Below are 19,617 nucleotides of genomic sequence, written 5' to 3'. Positions count from 1 at the left end.
GACATTTGTGTCGCTGGAGCATTGATGGTAGGCAGATAGCCTATATTGTCGGGGATGACCGTCATCTCTCCTCGAGTCAGGATGTTGAAGCCTGTCCAGCTGCTGACTGACTGTTCTTCTTGTTGTGACATGCGTGCTAGGACCCAAAGAAGGTTTTTCTCTCTGGCAAGCTTAGTATTGGCTGCAGTATCGGCATCTGACTTTTTGCTTTGTGGTGGCCCTACCCGTTGTCCAGCATTGTAAGTTGGTAACATTGGTGGGGGTCCATCAATGCTTCTCTTCTTTGTTTTGGGAACAGTGGGCATGGGTTGGACAGGAAGTGGGTTGACTGGCTTTGCTTGCACAGCAATCCCATTGACTCTGTGAGATGTTCCCTCACCACTGACAGTTTCTTCAAGACGGTCGATATTGTCCCAGGCTAAAGTTGTGAATATGCCAGGATGGATGTTAGCTGGAAGGGCAATGCCACTCCCTGATGATGAGAGTTTCTGGAGACACAGGGCAGTGTTGATCTCTTCCATCTGTGAATAGGACACACTGTAACCAAGTCGGTTGAGGATGTTTATCAACTCTACATTTCCTGTCAACGATTTGACACTGAATGGCAGAACAATGTGCTTGGAAGGCTTGGTATTTCCACATGTCACTGCATATACTATGTCATGGCCAAATGACTGCAGAAGGCACTGCACTCTCTGGGATGCATGATCAGGATCATTTGAGCCTGTGAGTAGAGAGTACAGGAAGATAATGAGCGACTCTGGAATGGTAGGACATTCTGCTTCTGGTTTGACTTCAGGCGGCCAGGTTTGAGGAACATCTTGACTTTTAATGTCTGCTCTCAATTTGATGGCTGCTTTGGCTATAACATCTTGTGCACTGACACTTTTCAGGGTCTGCAGCTCCCTTTTGAGAGACTGATTTTCTTTGGCAAGTTCCCTCATGGACAAGTTATCGGGATAGAGGAGGAATTTTCCTTTCTCATCAGGGAATATCTGCAAGGCTCCAGCAAACTCACTCTCCAGGTTTCGCCTTATGTGCTTCTTGGTTGATTCCTTGACTTGGGCAATGCCTTGGGAGTTCATTGAAGCTACCAGTCTAGAAGAGAGATCAGTCATTGTCATCACTTGAGGATTGCCAAAAAGCTCCATCCTGATGAAGAGGAACAGCTCATTGTATGCCTTATTCACAGCAGCTTCATACTGGGCTGCAGCATCATCATCTTCATTGCTGGCAACCTCTCCTTTGGAAACCTCTTATTTGGTGTAAAGTCTATAGCATGACCTGTGGTAGTGCCCTTCAGCTGCTACAAGGTCTCTACTCACAATGGCAAGGATTCTGCTGTCCCTTTTCTTTGTGGCTGCACTCCTGATCTTTGCATCAGCTCGCAGTTCTCAACACTGCACCAGTACTTCTCTCGTATTCTGTCTCTTGGAATATTTGCTGTTTTTCTGACAAAATATGCACTCTGCATCATAAGTCCTAGATGTACTTGGAGCATGTCGAGCTACTCTCTTAGATTGTTTCTCTTCAGCAGAGACACAACTTTTCTTTTCTTTTGCAAGGAGGCCATCAAGAATTTGCTTCATAGTGAAGATACTGCGACACTTTCTGTGGTAGTAGATTGCTGGAATCTGTCCCTCAGGAATGTCTTTTGCCAGTTTCAAAACTGGTGCATAATTTCGTATCTGAGCTGCCCTGAGCAGAGTTCTCCATGAGTCGACACTTTGTAGTGAAACCAGCTTATCTGTATCATCAGAACAGTGGATAATGCACTCCACCCGTGGGCACTTTGGTATTGGGTAAAAACTTGCTTGTTCACCAGTGGCCATATTCAGTCAGTTTTCACCTGCCACATACAAACAAATACATGTAACTTAGGTGTATGAACACTACTAAAACAAAGTTTACTTTGCTTCACCAGCGTCATATTACCACTATTTATCTTACATAGCCACAAATAGATACATTACCTAGTTGCTATGCAACAGCTGTATTTTGTCCACATGAGGCCGCTAAAATCAACACAAGATGAAAGTTCCTCGGAGCCACTTTAACTAATCATATTAACATATACATTAAAAGAACATGCTAACATTATGGGAAATTAGCTTACAATCTTCTCCAGAGTGAGACAAGAAGATAGATACCAGTTTCCTCTATATGTGTTTAGTAGAAAGCTATCTGGCTGCACGTTAGCCTAGCTTAGCACAATGAATGGAAGTACACAGCACTGGTTATCCTTGGTTGTTGGCCAACTAAGAACTGTCCCAGAGTTTAAGCTAGGCTAATCAGTACCAGGGGTGTTGAAATGCTATATTTGTAAAAATCTGGGCAAATACACAATCGTGAGAGGCACAGAAACAGGTTTCCTGAAAGAAAAATGAAATAGCTGCTCATTTGGAAAGGTTATCATGTATTATTTTGCTTCTGTTAGTGTACCAAATAAAATGGCACCAGTGAAGTTGTGTCACCTTGGGTGATATCGATATCTGGTCTGACCCATGGACTAACTGGCTTTGGTCTAGTTAGTTTCTTAGTAATAATGCCCTTCTAATTTAAGGTTCACAATCACCTCACACAATGAAATAGTATGGGTATATTATACATTTCCTGAATCTTTACAGTCCTGTGAGTATTCCAGTTTTTGTGTTTTGTGTCCCTGATATTCCTAGATGCCACAGGGCTAAAAGAAAGTATATAGTTTAGGCGAACATTGCAGAAAGATGTGTGTTATTGACGAGTCGAAGAGCTCAAGTGACCTCTATATTTGTGAGAAATATCCACAACAGGGCTTGAATGAAAGCTAAGAAGGTCCCCTTTAAAATGATACCAAAGACAATATTATAGAACATTGAAAAATGTCCTGACCATGAGGCTAAACCAGGATATGCACCAGCGTCTAAAATGCAATTTACTTTAGGGGGTGGTTAACTTCATGAGCTGATAACTGTGATACAGCTGCCACTCAGGAATGATTATCATACCAAAATATCATCTACAGACATGGATCCTTTCAAAAATTATAAGTAAGTTTTGCCACCTTGAGTGTACCGAAATAGGAAATTTTGGGCTCTGGCCCATGGACTAAGAGGACGCTGTGATGCAGGAAGGCAGTCCTGCCCTCCTCTGCGATGTCTCCACCGGCCGTCCCCGCCCCGTTGTTCCAGTGGCCTGGCGCCGTCGAGTTTTCGATTCGATTCACTCCCTCTCGCACCCTGGAGTTCGGGCGTCAGTGAAGTTGGCCGTGTCCAAGTTCGTCTGGCCTGGCCTCCGCAAGGACGTCAAGGGGTGGGCAGCTGCATGTGTAGCGTGCCAGCGCGCTAAGGTCAACCAGCACACTAAATCGCCCCTCAAACCGTTTCCGATCCCGGCCAGACGTTTCGACCACGTGCATGTGGACCTGGTGGGCCCTCTACCTTCTTCACAGGGTTTTACGCACCTGCTCACAATGGTAGATCGGACCACCAGGTGGCCAGAGGCTGTCCCTCTATCCTCCACAACATCCTCGGATGTTGCACGCACTTTTCTTTCCTCCTGGGTCGCCCGTTTCGGCACTCCGTCAGATATCACCTCAGACAGGGGCCCCCAGTTCGTGTCAGAGCTCTGGTCGGCACTTGCGCGATCCTTGGGTGTGCAGGTACACCGCACTACCGCGTATCACCCTCAGGCTAACGGGTTGTGTGAACGTTTTCACCGGTCGCTCAAGGCAGCGCTGTGCGCTGCGCTCTCGGATGGTAACTGGGTGGATCGTTTACCTTGGGTTATGCTCGGGTTGCGTTCAGCTCCTAAGGAGGACCTCGATGCATCACCCGCTGAGCTGGTGCTCGGTCAGCCGCTCCGCGTCCCTGGGGAATTTTTTGCCTGGGAGTTCCGCTCCTCGACCCCTTTTTGTCCGACAGCACTCGGGTTCCAGGCCCCGTTCACCACTGTTTTCCGCGGTCGTTCGTGCCTGCGGAGCTCATGTCGGCTCGTTTTGTTTTTGTACGGCATGCTGCTCACCGCTCGCCCCTCCAACCCCCATACGATGGCCCATTTCGGGTTCTTGAGACGGGTCCTAAGGGTTTTGTGCTAGATATGGGTGGGCGTAGGGAGCGTGTCACGCTTGATAGGCTTAAACCGGCGCACAGGGTGGCAGGCGAAGTTGTGTTTCCAGCCCAGGTTCCCCGTCGGGGTCGTCCTCCTTCCAGGACCCCGGCAGTGTCTTCACGGGATCAGCGTTCTGCTTCTCAGCCGGCTTTGGACTGTGTTTCACCTACTGTTTCAGCTGAGGGACGGCACAGCCGTTATGGTAGGCTGCTTAAGCCTCCAGTGAGACACTAATTTTCTTTCCAGGAGTCCCTTCTGGGTGTTCGGGGGGGGGGGGGAGCTGTGTGGCGGACACTGGGGGCTATGCCTCTCACCCAGCAGGACTGTGAGCTGGGGGCGTGGTTTACGTTCCCGGGCTCGCCGGTGCAGGGTTGTTCCTGCTGCAGTTGGTTTTTGGAGTTGAGGAATAAACATCAAACTCGCCTTGGTCTCCTGTGTTTCTCCTCATTCCTGCCACAGCATATGTTATTCAGTTGACACTACATGCTGACATGTCAATGCTCGGTGTATTCAACAGGGTTTCAAAACTTTTTCAAGACCTTGCATCACGATTTCTTCCTCAAATCTACATCAGGGAATCTTTAGCTGAAAGCCTTCAGTTGGGGAACATGACAGTGACAGTGTCATTAGTATTATGAAGCTATATAAATCAGCTGGACGTGGGAGTGGTCTCTCAGCGAGATTAAAGGAGCTATTTGGAAAAAATAGCAAGTGGATGAGGGCCTGGGTCTTGTTGAGGCACACAAGCTGTGGACATTTCAAAATCAAGGACATTTTTTGGAAAACATAGTATGGGAAGGAAGGAGAGATATGATGTAAATAGTGAATGAATAAAGGAAAGAATGATAGGAGGAACTTCCAAATGTGACAGATCACATTTAACCTTGAACAGTAGGTGTGTGTTGTACCTAGTTCAATAATTTTCTGACTGTTTATCTTTAATCTTACTAAGTGATGGTTGTTTTAAGAGAAGTTTATGTTGGAGGAAAAGGTATTTCTACTGTTGCTACTAGAGAAGATGTTTTTTTTCAAGTCGTAAGTAAATTTCTTGTATATTGGAAATATTGCAAATCTTTTTGTTAATCGGCAAGTGTGGCTAGCCTTCTTTTTTATTTTAATAACATGATTAGAAATATCTCATTTTGATTTGAAAGATTGTTTAGGCTGTTTTTAGTCAGTTTATACTATTGTTAACCACTGTAGAAAAGGACATCTATGTTGCATTAACACAAATGGAACTGGAATAAAGTTTTTTCTATTCCATATTTGTTTCTGTCTTTTGTCTGCTTTCTATCACGTATATATTATGCATAACATAATGCAGATGTGTGTATGTCTCCTTACATTTCAGTGCACTGATAATGTTTGTGTCTGTAACACGCATTTAGTGCAGTTTTTGTCTCTGAACATTCAAACACATTCTCTATGATTATAATAAACAGTTATATTTGAATAAGTTTTGACTAATGAAACATCTTGCTAGAAAAATTAATTCTTAGTTGAGTCATGCTAGAATGCTTAAAATCAATGTTGTTCTGATGTTATGTTTTTTTCAAATCAAGACATAAATTTTGGTGGTTTATTACATAATGCACCAAATTATTACATTTTCTTCATAAAAAAGTGTAACATCTGCATTTTGTAATAACCGGTGCAATATGTAACAACTTATTACAAAATGCGACAAACTTTATTACATATTGCGTTCAAGAATTTTATTACAAAATGCGGCAAGTTATTACGAAATGTGGCATTATTACATAATGATGTGAAAATTTAGTACATTATTACATAATGCGGCGCTACATGGCGCAATGGAATAAAAAACCCGGATGTTTTGGCCCTTGGCTTGGCATGCATGACATTATTTGGCCCTTGGGGAAAACTAATTGGGGAACCCTGCTTTAGACCAAACCTACCTTAGAGTTGATGGCGTCACCCTCCATAGAAAGTATTTGGACGAGCTGTTGGACAACTGCCTCTTTGCTACTGTCTGTTTAGCGAAGGAAGCAATGGTTAAACATCCATCCACAAAAGCAGAAACAGATAGCTACATTTAGCATGTCTTATTAAATGTGTGTGTGTGTGTGTGTGTGTGTGTGTGTGTGTGTGTGTGTGTGTGTGTGTATGTGTGTGTGCGCGCGCGTGTGTGTGGTCACCGGGTGGAGGTTTGATCTGAGATGGGACCGGCTGAGGTTGATCAGGCTGACGATTGGGGCAAGTTTTCTTGATACTGTGGGATCTCTGGGCAATCTTGTCCAGCTTCTCTGCCACCTCCACATAGAACTCAGGAGGGTGGTCTGCACAAACATGGATGAAAAAGGTAAGACACCATAACACCATGAGACAGTGTTGTAGTCGAGTCTCAAGTCCCCAGTGTTCAAATCCGAGCCCGAGTCCGAGTCCCCAAAGAAGAGTCTGAGTCAAGTCCCCATTACCTGAGTCCGAGTCTGAGTCTGAGTCATCAAGGCTTTCAAAGGGAGTTTATTTACTTTGTGACACAACAAAAAAAAATTAACAAAGACAAAAAAACAATCTTTATCAATTAACAAGTCCGAGTCTTCATCTCCAACTTCCGTGTCCGAATGCAGTCAAATGCTCGAGTCCAAGCCCGAGTCATCAGTGCTCAAGTCCAAGTCGAGTCATGAGTCCTGAAAATCAGGACTCGAGTCGGACTCGAGTCCGAGTCCTGGGCTCGAGTACTACAACACTACCATGAGAGTGCACAGGCTGTGACCAAGTTTTCTTTCTGCTGCATACTGTATCGATCTATCCATCCAAAAAAAATTCCTATAGACTAGCAGGCTTGGATGCTGTGTACCTGTTGCATTGTGGGGTCAAAACCTGTCACTCATTCGCTCTTTACTCTCTCACTTGATCAGTTTTCATCTATCTATCTATCTATCTATCTATCTATCTATCTATCTATCTATCTATCTATCTATCTATCGCCAACACAGATCTCTCTTGACCATGGTCAAAAATAGTTCCATGAATTATTTGAGATACTAGATCGTGTTATATCACTGTATTTAATCATGTAGTTCGTTCTGAAATTGGTTCACTAGTGTCCTTCAACTGCTGTTGAACTTTAAAATGTGTTATAACAGTGCATAATGTTAGCATTATTCTTACTCAACAGAGGTTAGTATGAGCTCTCAGGCCAAGGTTTTACTTAATTGTTTAAGGAACATTTATCCCCTTTAAATTGTGATTATGTGCAGCCTTTTTTTGCAGCCTAGCACTTTTTGTGATATTGCACTACTATAATAGAAAATCGACTAAGGGGGGGATTTTTGTCCTTGAACAGAATTCTCATATTTTCTTTCTATGATCTTGTGCAATTCAGGGAAAGTGTTTGCACAAAAATAAGTCCTCGACAAATCTTGAAATGAGAAAACCAGGACTGCAATCTGTGATTTCTGCAAACATCAGTTTTTTAAGATGACAACTGGCATCGAGTGTGGAGTGATTTAAAGTTTAAGGTTGTTTTTTTTTTTGCATTTCCCTGAAATTTACTGTTCTGCAGTCATGCCAGTTTGTATTCATAAATCCTCACCGAGCTGTACAAGGTGAAGGGAAAATAAATGATACGATATGGTTTTTGCTTGAGGCTCAATTAACAAACACATAGAAGGTAAATTTTGAACGTGCTGATGAAATATTTAGATTCTCCCCCTCCCCTCTTCTCCCCAATTGTACTTAGCCAATTACCCCACTCTTCCGAGCTGTCTTGGTCGCTGCTCCACCTCCTCTGCTGATCATGGGAGGGCTGCAGACGTGCCTCCTCCGATACATGTGGAGTCACCAGCCGCTTCCTTTCACCTGACAGTGAGGAGTTTCACCAAGGGGACGTAGTGTGTGGGAGGATCACGCTATTCCCTCCAGCCCCCCCCCCTGAACAGGCGCCCCGACTGACCAGAGGAGGCGCTAGTGCAGCGACCAGGACACATTCACATCCGGCTTTCCACCCGCAGACACAGCCAATTGTGTCTGTAGGGACGCCCGACCAAGCCGGAGGCAATATGGGGATTTGAACTGGGATCCCAGTATTGGTAGGCAATGGAATAGACCGCTACACTACCCGGTTGCCCAAATATTTAGATTTTTACCAAAATTTACACTTTTGGAAAGTCAGCTTGCATAGCTTATAACATGTAACTTTATGTAAACGTTATCTAAACTGAGAAGCTCACTTGGAGAAACAACAGTCGGGATGGGCTCTGGTTTCTTGGGGACAGACAGCGAGGAAGGCCTCTGTGGACGAGCATCATTCTTCTCCTTCTCAAGCCGTCTCCTGAAAAACTCAGAGATTTGCTTTTTAAACTTCTTCTTTTTCTTCTGCTTTCTTTTCTCGCTGTCCTCTTCCTCCGAGGTGGAGGTGACGGACGTGTCAGCATCCTGTGAGACAAGTATTTTTCGTATATTCAAACATTTCAAATAATCCTGCTTTGAAATTGCCATTTCAATATCTTAATTTTATACACGTAGCATTAACATGCATCCAGATCAGACAATAAGGAGCAAATATCACAAAAAATATAGATTTAAAATTCCCACAGTGCATTCAAGAACCACTCACCCACATAATTTCTGGTGGTGGTCTGAGATGCATTCGTGTGCATAAACAACAAAGCGTGAGTGTGATGCTTCTTCAATCTACACATTGCAGCAAAATACTTGGAAACAAACTTAAGCTTAGTATACTATCATATTCAATTAAAAACGGGGAGCTGCCATAGCCACAATAGTCACAAATAGACTGTTGGGACACGATATGGGGTGAAAGGCGGACATTATTTTTAAGGAGTACATATGACAAGAGGACGTGATTTGCACTGCGCTCAGTGTTTTGGTGAGCAAGTTTAAGATGCACTTTTCATGCACATGTATCAGAGATATTATTGCAACAAAACAAAAAAAATGACAGTGAATACAGTTTCTTTGTCTTGACAGACATTATCAAGGTTCTTGTAAACTGTTCTTCAACTGTTATTACCTTTACTGGCTCCTTGCCATTTGGCTGCCCTTGGTTTTCCAGTGTGCCATTCTGACCTTTGTGATCTTGGCTCAAGTTTTTGACAGAACGGCGTGTGGTGCCAGGGAGGGGAAGACGCTTTATTAAGTCCTTGAAGCTGCTCTTTCTCTCGTCTGCTGAACTGACATCTTCGTCCTGTGAGTCCAACCCACTCCTTGCCTTGGGTCTTGGCTTTGGAACAGCACTGCAAAGCACCAGCAGAGCGTAATAAGTGAACAAACCAGATGATGGGAGTGATAGTGATGAGAAATTTAACACAGGTTGGAGACAGGCCACAAATGAAAACGTGAGATGATCTCCTGAATTAAAAGAGACAGGACACAACAACAAGATAGAGACAGATGGAGATAGCCTGTGGGTTTTTTTTTTGTCTTGTTACCTATATCTGTTGAGATCTCGGTAAGAGCCGCCCACCCTACCAGGCCTCTCAGAAGCGGGGATGGAGAGGGACTGATGAAGGAACGCTTTGAGGACCAGACGAGTGTCGGACTTGACCTCCAGCAGAGAGGTGCAAGAGACATCAGAGGTGGGGGAAGCAGGATTCACAGCCTCTGACATCACTGTCCGAGTGGCATACAGAGGGAAATAGCTGGGCAAACCAAACCTGTTCTCACTCTCTGCTAATACAGTGAGCAGCACTCCCAGAAGACTTTAGAAAGTCCTTCGAGTGAAGAAGATCCTGATGAGTGAGTAAACATGGCAGTGAGTAACAGGAGTAAGTAATGGGAGAATGAATTTCAAAGTACCTAAAATTATTTTCTAGCCGGCAGAGAAAATGTTGATAATTTGGATGCTGACATTTGAAAAAATATCCCATGAATTCAAAATTCTTATTGCCATTTGAGGGGTTCCATTCTCTCCATAAGTATATGGTCAAAGTTCCGATGCTTTGTCCTTTGATTTCTAACTTTGAAAGGCAGTTGTTAGTGCTGACAAAAAAAAATAATAGTTTGACTCCCTTGTACAATACAGTTAACTGATGTGAGTTATAAAACCAGTTGCCCTTTATATGAAAACCGTGTGGTTTTAAAGAAAGATCATATTAATGTCTTACCTGATTCCTACTGCAGACCTGTCATGTTTCAATGGGACGAGCCTTTTTGAACCTCACACTCACAGTAGGAGAATCACTGGACAAACAGCTTAGATACCGTGCCCAAACAAAAGCTAGAGCACTGAAAGTAAAAGCCACAAAAAAAAGACCTGAACACAGCTTGACAAACCAGTTAGTCCACATTTTACTCATTACTCATTTTGCATATGCTCAAAGATAACAAGAATGCCCCACATGGAAACTTCTTACTTGACAGATGCACATAAACTCACTCAGGGTGTCTTCGCCATGGTCGCTTATTAACAGTTTTATTTTTCCTGCTTATTTTATGGGTGTGTACAACCTTTCTCGACAACAACATCTTAACACATGTAAACATGCATATATCACAAAGACCCAAGCAAGATGCTGAATTTACAATTCATGTATGGGCAGCACGGTGGCCCAGTGGTTAGCGCTGTTGCCTCACAGCAAGAAGGTCCTGGGTTCGAACCCAAGGTTGTTTCTGTGTGGAGTTTGCGTGTTCTCCCCGTGTCTGCATGGGTTTCCTCTGGGTGCTCTGGTTTCCTCCCACCATCAAAAAAGACATGTTTGTTAGAGTTAGTACTGCTGTCTGTACCCCTGACCAAGGCAATGGAAAGAGGAACTGGAGTTGGTCCCGGGCGCTGCAGCTGCCCACTGCTCCTAGCTTCACAGCTAGGATGGGTTAACTCCAGAGGGTACATTTTATTTGTATCTATCTACAAAATGACTAATAAAAAAATATATATATATTCTAAAGAGTGTTCATATTTGGCGAACATTTTTACATGAGGAAATATTTTACTCATTTCACTTCTTTTTCTTTTGGCTTGTTCCCTGTTCCTCAGGGATTGCCACAGCGGATTGTTGAAAAAAAATAATTTCCATCAGTACCCTGCGAGGGCACAGCACCAATGTTGTTAACCCGGGCCTCGACCGACAGCACCAATGGCGGCTGTTGTTAACCCGGGCCTCGACCGATCCCGTATGGAGCCTAGACCGATCCGGTATGGTCTTGTCAATCCGCATAATGATTTCGCAAAGTTTTACATCGGAAGCCCTTCCTGACACAACCACTAACTATATGGTCAGGGGCACAGGTTAAAGCGCGTGATGCCATCCCAGTATTCACGGACTTGCACTCAAGCCTGTCGCCAGATATTACTCATTTCACTACCCATATTTAATTGAAAGTGTCAGTTGTCAAGTTCAGTCCAGTTCAAGGTCGGCTAAGAAGGCCACATTTCTATTTCGGGAGCACTCAGAGAGGGAAAAGTGCACAAACAAGTTGACCTCAGCGATTCACGTTGGACATTGTCATAGCTTTAGTGTGCAGGTTTCTTTTCTCTTTCACCGATGCCTCAATTGCCCAGTATCTACCTCTAATTGCTTCCACTGAAATCAAGGCCATGTAGTTCGGTTTTTTTCTTTTCTCACTCGAAAAAAAAGTATCTTTAAGTGTGCACATGTATACTCTCTAATACACAGGTACTACAACAGAGATGTATGTTGGGACATGTTTAATGATTGCTGAAACTTTCAGGGAGACGGGCGACCCTGAGCGCAGGATAAGCGATTTGGATAATGGATGGATCCTATGTAGGGCAAAAAAAAAAGAAACGCGAATGTTTGTTGCCGCGTCTGTCATTGTCGCCGTGCGTCGAAACACATCTAATGTGACGTCATCACACGTCTGCGACGTCTTCGCGGGGACATACGATACGTGTGTCGGCGTTAATGGACGGATAACACAGCTGTCTATTACGCGAACCAGATTACTTCGCAAATGTGGTTGTTTGATAGCGGAGATGCCCGGCGAAACCTCACCGAGACCCAGTTTCGATACCAAGACAACACGCGTACCCCCCACCGAAACTCCCCCTCAAAATATTCTTCTTAACATGTACAGTCGAGAAGGGTTATCCACCCCCTATCCCTCTGCACGTTTCGATGACTGAAGAGGGAAAGCAGTGTGAAAAGCAGTAGATTTTTATACATGCGAAAAGTTGACCTCCCTACCTACCGGTGACGGCTTGCTCCACACCGGTCAGGGTCGCCACACACCCGTCGGACCGACTTTTTGCGGTCGCTCCTCCGGTAGATGAATCCCTTTATCTCATCAAAGAAACTCATGGAGATTATCAATCGTGGGTGCGAGCGTCACAGCATTATAATAACGCTTCTTTGGAAATTAAAAGTAGATATCCAGCGGGAATTTTTTTTGACGATGAATAGAGTTCCCGCGATGTGACCACACTGGGCAGAGGAGCAAGGCGCCGGCTAACTCTGCTGCTAACTTAGCTCTTCGCGAAATGCGGGTGGGGGAAAATAAGGCTCCCAGGTAAAGTTTTGTTGGCTAGCCCTTAAAGAGACAGGCTGCACATGTACTACCAATTCCCACTCATTCCACAAAGACTAATGTTTTAATGTTCAATGCCAGATGTAGGTTATAAGTGTTAAAAATGAAAGAAAAAAAAAACAAACAAAAAAAGCAAACCCCATAAGAAGCACTGCTTAGCCTATGCAATATCTGGCTATATAGGAATTGTTTTTCTATGAAAGACACACACACTGCAAATTGTCATTTTGTGTAAACCACCAGCTTTCCAGGCTGGTTGACGCGGCTCCGGTCTGACGTCATTTTGTAGCTGTAACATAAGGGCAGTCACAAGATGGCGCATGGCTCAGTCTCAAACCCCACTCTGATTTCTATTTGGAAAAAAAGTCGTCAAGTCAATTTTATTTGTGTAGCCTAATATCACAGAAAAACACTTATTCGAGTCACCTCAAATAAGGTTTGTGACTGACAAGGACACCAGTTTTTTCCCTCCCCTATGAGTTAAATGCTATGTTTCAATAGTGTGAAGTTTGAAGCAGCAATTCACTCACAAGTATAACCTTTTGCTAACGAGATGCTAAGTGTCGAGAGTCTGACCGTATATTCACGAGTGGCCCAGCCAAGCCAGTGATCTGTGATTAAATTACTGTTTCAAACTCATAAGAGTGCCTCTATTAGACAGTATTTGGCTCATCCGTCCATCCATTATCCAAACCGCTTATCCTGCTCTCAGGGTCGCGGGGATGCTGGAGCCTATCCCAGTGGTCATTTCGTGCGTCTCGCGCTCATATTCCGCTCTTCATTAGTCGAGGACTCAACACCATTGACGGTTTCGGGGGGAAAAAACGCTACATATATATATATACCGTCAATGGTGTTGATAAAAGTGCTCAACAAATGAGGAGCGGAATATTACGATCGTGTACCGTGCATGGATAAGTAGACACGTTGGCCCTTGGTTAACGGGTCGGAACCTAAAGTCGAGCGGTTAGCGATGGCTCCCGCGGTGCGGGCGATACGGGTTCGCGTCCCAGCTGCGGCAGTTTCTGTGGTTGCCCCCCAAATTCGCTACAATATAATCCAGTGAGTCAAGTGAATTCTTCATGAGACAGTACAAGCCTGTTTCATGCCATAAGCAATCACCAGCTGTCAATAAAGCTACACGGGAAAGAACATATTGTAGCGAATTTGGGAGGCAACCACAGAAACTGCTGCAGCCGGGACGAGGATCCGTATCTCCTGCACCGCGGGAGACACCGCTCGACTAAAGGGTCCGACCCGTTATCCAAGGGCTACCGAGCCTATACATCCGTGATCGTTACAGTGCCCCTTTCCTTCGGGAATCGCCACAGCCAGGACGCGAACCTGGGGCTCCCGCACAGCAACCGACAACATTAACCAGTCGACTAAATGGTCTGACCCGTTAGCCAATGTAACCAGGTTAAAATTCATGTTTTTATTTTATTTTGTTTGAGTATGAAATATCACCAAATCCTGTCTGTGTGCTGTTATTTGTGTTTACTAAATTTTATTTTATGTCATTATTTACTTTTATGTATGTTTTACAACGACCGTCATATACGTGTACTGTCGCTTTAAGAGAGAGGTCTTGTGGGTACACGGAAGAGGGAACGCGGGAGAGGCCATTTTTGTTTTGTGGGAGGAGTCTCAAGCAGCGATCGAGCCGAGCCACGCGTGTTTCTTACCGTAGCACAGTTTTGCTGGTTGAGGAGAACGTAACCTTGAGTATCCCTGTAAGAAGATACTGCAAGCTGTGGGATAAAATACTTGTTTATCCTTTCTTACATCGGAGTCCCGTGGACGGTTTCTCCTTCTAACGCACACGAGTGAAGTCCGGGCAGTGGTTGAACTTCAACCCCCACGTCCGTAAGAAACACCGCTCCCGCTGGAGGACTGGACGTTTGTCGAGGGGTTTGAAACCAAAATAAATGGCAAGGTGGGCCAAATAGAGTCCTGTGCGTCCCCCTCCTTCTTTGATTATGATGATGATGATGATGATGATGAGAGACTGAGGGCCCCCCACAACACCTGGGGCCCCACCCAACTAGAACACAACGCAGAGCTAATGATGAGAGTGACGGGCATGCAGCAGGCTGACCAGCATAGAACAGCATAGGACTGCCCCCGTTACATTGGTGCCGTGACCCTCCTGGATCCTGAGAGCGACATCAGTTGCTCGCTGCGGGAGGCTGCTGTCGTCATCAAGCCCCAGACGTCCTCAGGTATTTCTATAGACTGTACACTCATGTTACAGTGGACTGGAGTTGAGCTGTGTGGACACTGGACAGTCATAGCTGTGGTTACCATGGACTGGGCTTGTGAACGGGACATTTGTATATACTGAAGGAAGAAAAACACACGAAAAAAAAAGAAGGAAAAAAGGTTCATGTTGATGTGATTGAAGAACTCGTGTGAATAATCTATTGATGTAAACTACTGGATATGTGCATATGTCATTAATCTATTGGTGAATTTGTTGATTGTGTGTGATTGTTTCAATCTCTTAGTGATTTCTAGATTCAATTATTTAAATGAATTGAGCTTTTCACTTTTTTATTTTATTTTTTATTTTATCTGAGTGTTAGAGGTAGGAACATGGCAGAGGGTGGTTCGTACGTAGGTGGGGGTAACATTGCTGATCAGGATCTTTTGGATCGCCAGTGTGCTATGGAGAGGGGGTACCAGTTAGATGTGGGTGGGGGTTTACAGCTAGGTGTAGGTAGGAGTTTCGGGCAGCTCTTAGAGGGCGGGGAACCAGACACCAGAGCACCAGGACCTAGAGACCTGACCACATTTGGCACTCCTCAGTTCACCTCCACACGCTACGTAGAACGGGCCAGGCCAGGTATCAGCGAAGGGGCTGTGCTAGGTAACAGCGAGCAGCCAGTGGGTGAGTTAGCCACGCTCATTACTCAGTTAGCAGAGAAGATAGGAGAGTCAATCACTGCTAAGCGGCAGGAAACACAAATGCTTAGAAACACACACACAGACAGTGCTAGGTCTGCTGAACAGTGTTCGGAGACAGTGCCTAGTGTTAGAGTAGTAATGCAGACAGACGCTAGGGAGCCTCCTATTTTCAGGGGCGATAGCTCTGATAAGTTTACAGTTCATGAGTGGGAGAGCCTTATGACTTTGTATTTGAGGAAGCGAGCCATTCCAGTTAGTGAGCAGTCACATAAGATTCTAGCTAAGCTTATGGGGAAAGCAAGGGACGTGGTGAGGATAAAGCTGCGCAACACATCTGTCGACCACATAGCGAACCCCCACATTATTTTTGATGTACTGAAGCAACACTTTAGTGACTTCACATACTCGAGCATGCCCCTGGCGGACTTTTACAGTACGCTGCCCAAGCCAGGTGAGGACGCTATGGAGTATTGGATTAGGCTTAATAAGACAGTGGAGGTGGCTGACGAATGCTTGAAGCGGCAAGGCCGTAGTATTGAAGAGCCAAGCCACGAGGTAAGCATGATGTTTATCAAACACTGTCCAGATCAGTCTCTTGCCAATGTTTTTAAGTTCAAGTCCGCAGGGAAATGGTCTGCTAGCGAGATCCAAGAGAGGCTTGATGAGCACATGCTGGAGAGGAAGTCCCGTGTTGCTGCAGGTGGACAACGTGAAGCAGGCACGGTAGAGCGTAGGTTCCATTCACAGGTTCATGTCCCTGTAGTCGACGTGGCTCCCGACTTGAACACGACCGTGCCGGTGGTGCCATCTCCCGTCCCGGCTCATGCGTCATCTCCTATACCATTTTGTGCAAGGTCTCCTACACCGTCTCCTGCACCTGTCTCTGGCGGTGATGATTATATGAGGAGTTTGGTGAGCTTGCTAGACCGTTTGGTCAAAATGCAGACTCAGGTTCCAGTTAGCGCTGCAGTCCGGACACCGACGCAGACTCAACCGCCAGCTAGCGCCGCAGGGCAGGTGCCAGACGCACCGCAGCGGTTGTGCAGGGTTTGTAAGTCTCCGGATCACTCCGCATTTTCCCACTGCAGCCGGCAGAACCGATTTATAAACTGTTTGTCTCCTGGTCATTGGAAGGGGGACTGTCCTCACCCTCAGCCGCCCAACCAGCTCCGTTCTCAGCCTGGTGGAAGAGCTGGTCATCAGTCTCGTCCGTTAAACTACCAAACCCACACCTAGAGAGGGATGGTGTGGGTAAAGTAGATGTATCCCTCACTGATGTCTCCGACCTGGCTCACTTGTATGAAGACAAGTGTGCCAAAGCACCTCAGGGTTCGCGTATGGTCATTCAGGCGACACAGAGGATTCAGGCTTTCAGTGACTTGTTCTATGCTCCTGTTCTTGTCAACCAGAGTGTGCAGCTTAATGGCATGTTGGATACTGGCTCTATGTCATGCAGTATCAGTGAAAATGCAGTAGAGAAGCTCCGCTCTGGGGGTGTTTTACCTGAGAAGCAGCAGCCTGAAGAGAACATTGTCTTGATTGGCTGCGGTGGTCTGGAGACTAGGCCTGATGGTTTTTATGACCTCAACATGCAGCTTTATGGTGTTTCCTTTGTCATACCCACTCTGGTCGTGCCCGGTCAGCATGATGATCTGATAGTCGGCACAAACGTCATTAAACATGTGGCCCATGTACTCAAGAGTGGTACTGAGTACTGGGACATCGCGTCCAGACAGGAACATCCATCTAGTCCTGACGTTGAACAGTTCTTGTCCATGTTCACGAATGTAGAGCGCTGGAGGGGTGATGCAGTTCCTGAGAAGATAGGTACTGTTAAGCTCACCCAGGCCGTGACACTCTTACCGAGGCACGAGCACTTAGTCTGGGGCAGACTTCCTGCTAAGGTGCCTATGTCAGCTGGAAGCACTGTTGTTGTGGAGCCGACAGACTCCAAGGCCATGCCACGCGGTGTCCTCGTAGGTCGACTTGTCACACCGCTCTGGGGTGATAGGTGGGTACCCATGACTGTTGTCAATCCCTCTGACAAAGCCATCACGCTGAAAAGGAACTGCAAGTTGGCTGATGTGTTTCCATGCTTGGCGATTGAGGACTTTAATGTTTTCCAGGGACTGCAATCAGTTGCGGGGAGGCATGAGTCCAACGCCACAGGTAGTGCCTGTCCCCCTGTCCAGCCGGCTAGGAGTTTGTCAGAGCTCGGACTCAGTGACATTGACCTCAGCTCCTGTCAGGTTAGTGAGGCATGCAAGTCCCAGCTCACTCAGCTGCTCACCGAGTACCATGACATCTTCTCCAGGGACTCTCTGGACTGTGGCGAGGTCACAGGATACACACATCGCATCCATCTGGTGGATGAGCGCCCCTTTCGCTTGCCCTACAGGAGGGTTCCCCCAGCCCACTATCAGAAGTTGAGACAGGTTCTCACTGATATGGAGGAGAAAGGGATTATCCGGAAGTCCTCGAGCGCATACGCTTCACCGCTGGTTATGGTATGGAAGAAGGATGGCGGGCTTCGGATCTGCACTGATTTCAGATGGCTGAATGCTCGGACCTTGAAAGACGCTCATCCCTTGCCACACCAGTCGGACTGTCTTGCCGCGCTGGGTGGTAACTGCCTCTTTAGTACGATGGACCTCACCTCTGGCTTCTTCAACATCCCAATGCATGAAGATGACAAGAAGTACACTGCTTTCACGACTCCCCTTGGGTTGCATGAATACAATCGCATGCCACAGGGCCTTTGTAATAGCCCTGCAGCCTTCATGAGAATGATGATTGGGATCTTTGGGGATCTGAACTTCACGAAGCTTTTGTGCTATCTTGATGATCTTCTTGTCTTCGCGCCGTCAGAGGTTGAGGCTCTGTCCAGGCTCCGCACTGTGTTTCAGAGGTTGAGGGAGAACAACTTGAAACTGGCTCCGAAAAAGTGTCATCTGCTGCAGAAGCGGGTGCGGTTTTTGGGCCACGTGGTTGATGGCGGAGGTGTGTCTGTCGATCCCTCCAAAGTAGAGGTCATCTCCAACATGACAGTGCAGGATCTCATGGAAGGTGATGGGTGCACGCCTTCTGTTCGTAGGATCAAATCTTTCCTTGGTATGGTATTTTACTACCAGCATTTCCTCCCGAACTGCTCCTCCGTGGCTAAGCCCCTGTTCGCCCTTACAGCTGGACAAAAGAGGAGGGGGAGGTCGGCTAAGGATAAGAAGCCCCATGGCAGCTTCCGTAAGCTTACCTCCGCAGACTGGACGGTGGAATGTGGGGAAGCATTTGATCTGTTGAAGACGATGTTACTGGAGTGTGTGGTGCTTGCCCATCCAGACTTTGAGGTGCCTTTCATTTTGTCGGTCGATGCGTCTTTGGACGGACTCGGCGCGGTGCTGTCTCAAGTGCCCCGAGGAGAGTCCAAGGCCAGACCTGTTGGTTTTGCAAGCAAGTCCCTCAGTGCCTCACAGCGGAAGTATCCAGCTCATAGACTGGAGTTCATGGCACTGAAGTGGAGTGTTTGTGAAAAGTTCAGCCACTGGCTGAAGGGTCAAAGCTTCACCGTTTGGACAGATAATAATCCGCTGACTTATCTCCTAACGAAGCCGAAGCTTGACGCGTGTGAGAGCCGCTGGGTGTCTAAGTTGGCGTCTTACACTTTCGATCTCAAACACCTGCCAGGGAAGAAAAACGTGGTGGCGGATGCCTTGAGTCGCGACCCTTTTTCCAAGCCCGTCAGTCAGAGGCTACTTAGGGAGCCCTACCCGGCCCTTGTTCAGGAAGCCGACGGGGTTGAGGGGGACTCTGTGCAGGATGTTTTCAGACTCAGTTGCCAGTCCCAAACAGTGAGTAGTGCGCGATCTGGGTTTGCTTGTGATGCAGCTGAGGTCAGGGCTTTTTGTCAAGCCAAATGTGACTGGCCTGATGCATCAGTATTCACAGCACTCAGTTTGGTCCAGCACGTTCAGCATCTGTCGGGTGGTCAGGATACACTGCCAATGTTATCCACTGAGGAGCTCAGGTTGAGTCAGGAGCAGGACCCCTGCATCTCCAAGGTGTTGCCCTTTGTCGCTGTTCGGAAGCAGCCATCGAGACGTGAGAGGCATGGTGCTGACCAGAAGGTCCTCAGGCTGTTGAAACAGTGGGAGA

At 46.3% G+C, this 19,617-nt stretch overlaps 1 protein-coding gene across 2 annotated transcripts in view; it reads right to left on the bottom strand.

Annotated features, from left to right (window-relative positions):
• bcl2l12 (BCL2 like 12) overlaps positions 1–12,463 on the bottom strand; it is a 28,119-nt gene extending 15,656 nt beyond the window's left edge. The window contains exons 1-7 of one of the 2 annotated variants that reach the window (XM_056287713.1): positions 12,222–12,463; positions 10,182–10,302; positions 9,507–9,806; positions 9,089–9,311; positions 8,286–8,490; positions 6,249–6,389; positions 6,009–6,082 (exon numbers count right to left, since the gene is read on the bottom strand). In XM_056287713.1, coding sequence (XP_056143688.1) covers positions 6,009–6,082; positions 6,249–6,389; positions 8,286–8,490; positions 9,089–9,311; positions 9,507–9,685 — 822 coding nt within the window. In that variant the 5' untranslated portion in view covers positions 9,686–9,806; positions 10,182–10,302; positions 12,222–12,463. The remainder of the gene's footprint in view (positions 1–6,008; positions 6,083–6,248; positions 6,390–8,285; positions 8,491–9,088; positions 9,312–9,506; positions 9,807–10,181; positions 10,303–12,221) is intronic. The other variant, XM_056287712.1, reaches the window with a different exon arrangement.
• Between the last annotated feature and the right edge of the window lie 7,154 nt (positions 12,464–19,617).

This window comes from Lampris incognitus, chromosome 10 (genome assembly GCF_029633865.1).
Source record: "Lampris incognitus isolate fLamInc1 chromosome 10, fLamInc1.hap2, whole genome shotgun sequence".
Taxonomy (NCBI): Eukaryota; Metazoa; Chordata; class Actinopteri; order Lampriformes; family Lampridae; genus Lampris; species Lampris incognitus.
The sequence above is the reverse complement of the archived record's forward strand: the minus strand, read 5'-3'. Positions and strand labels throughout refer to the sequence as shown.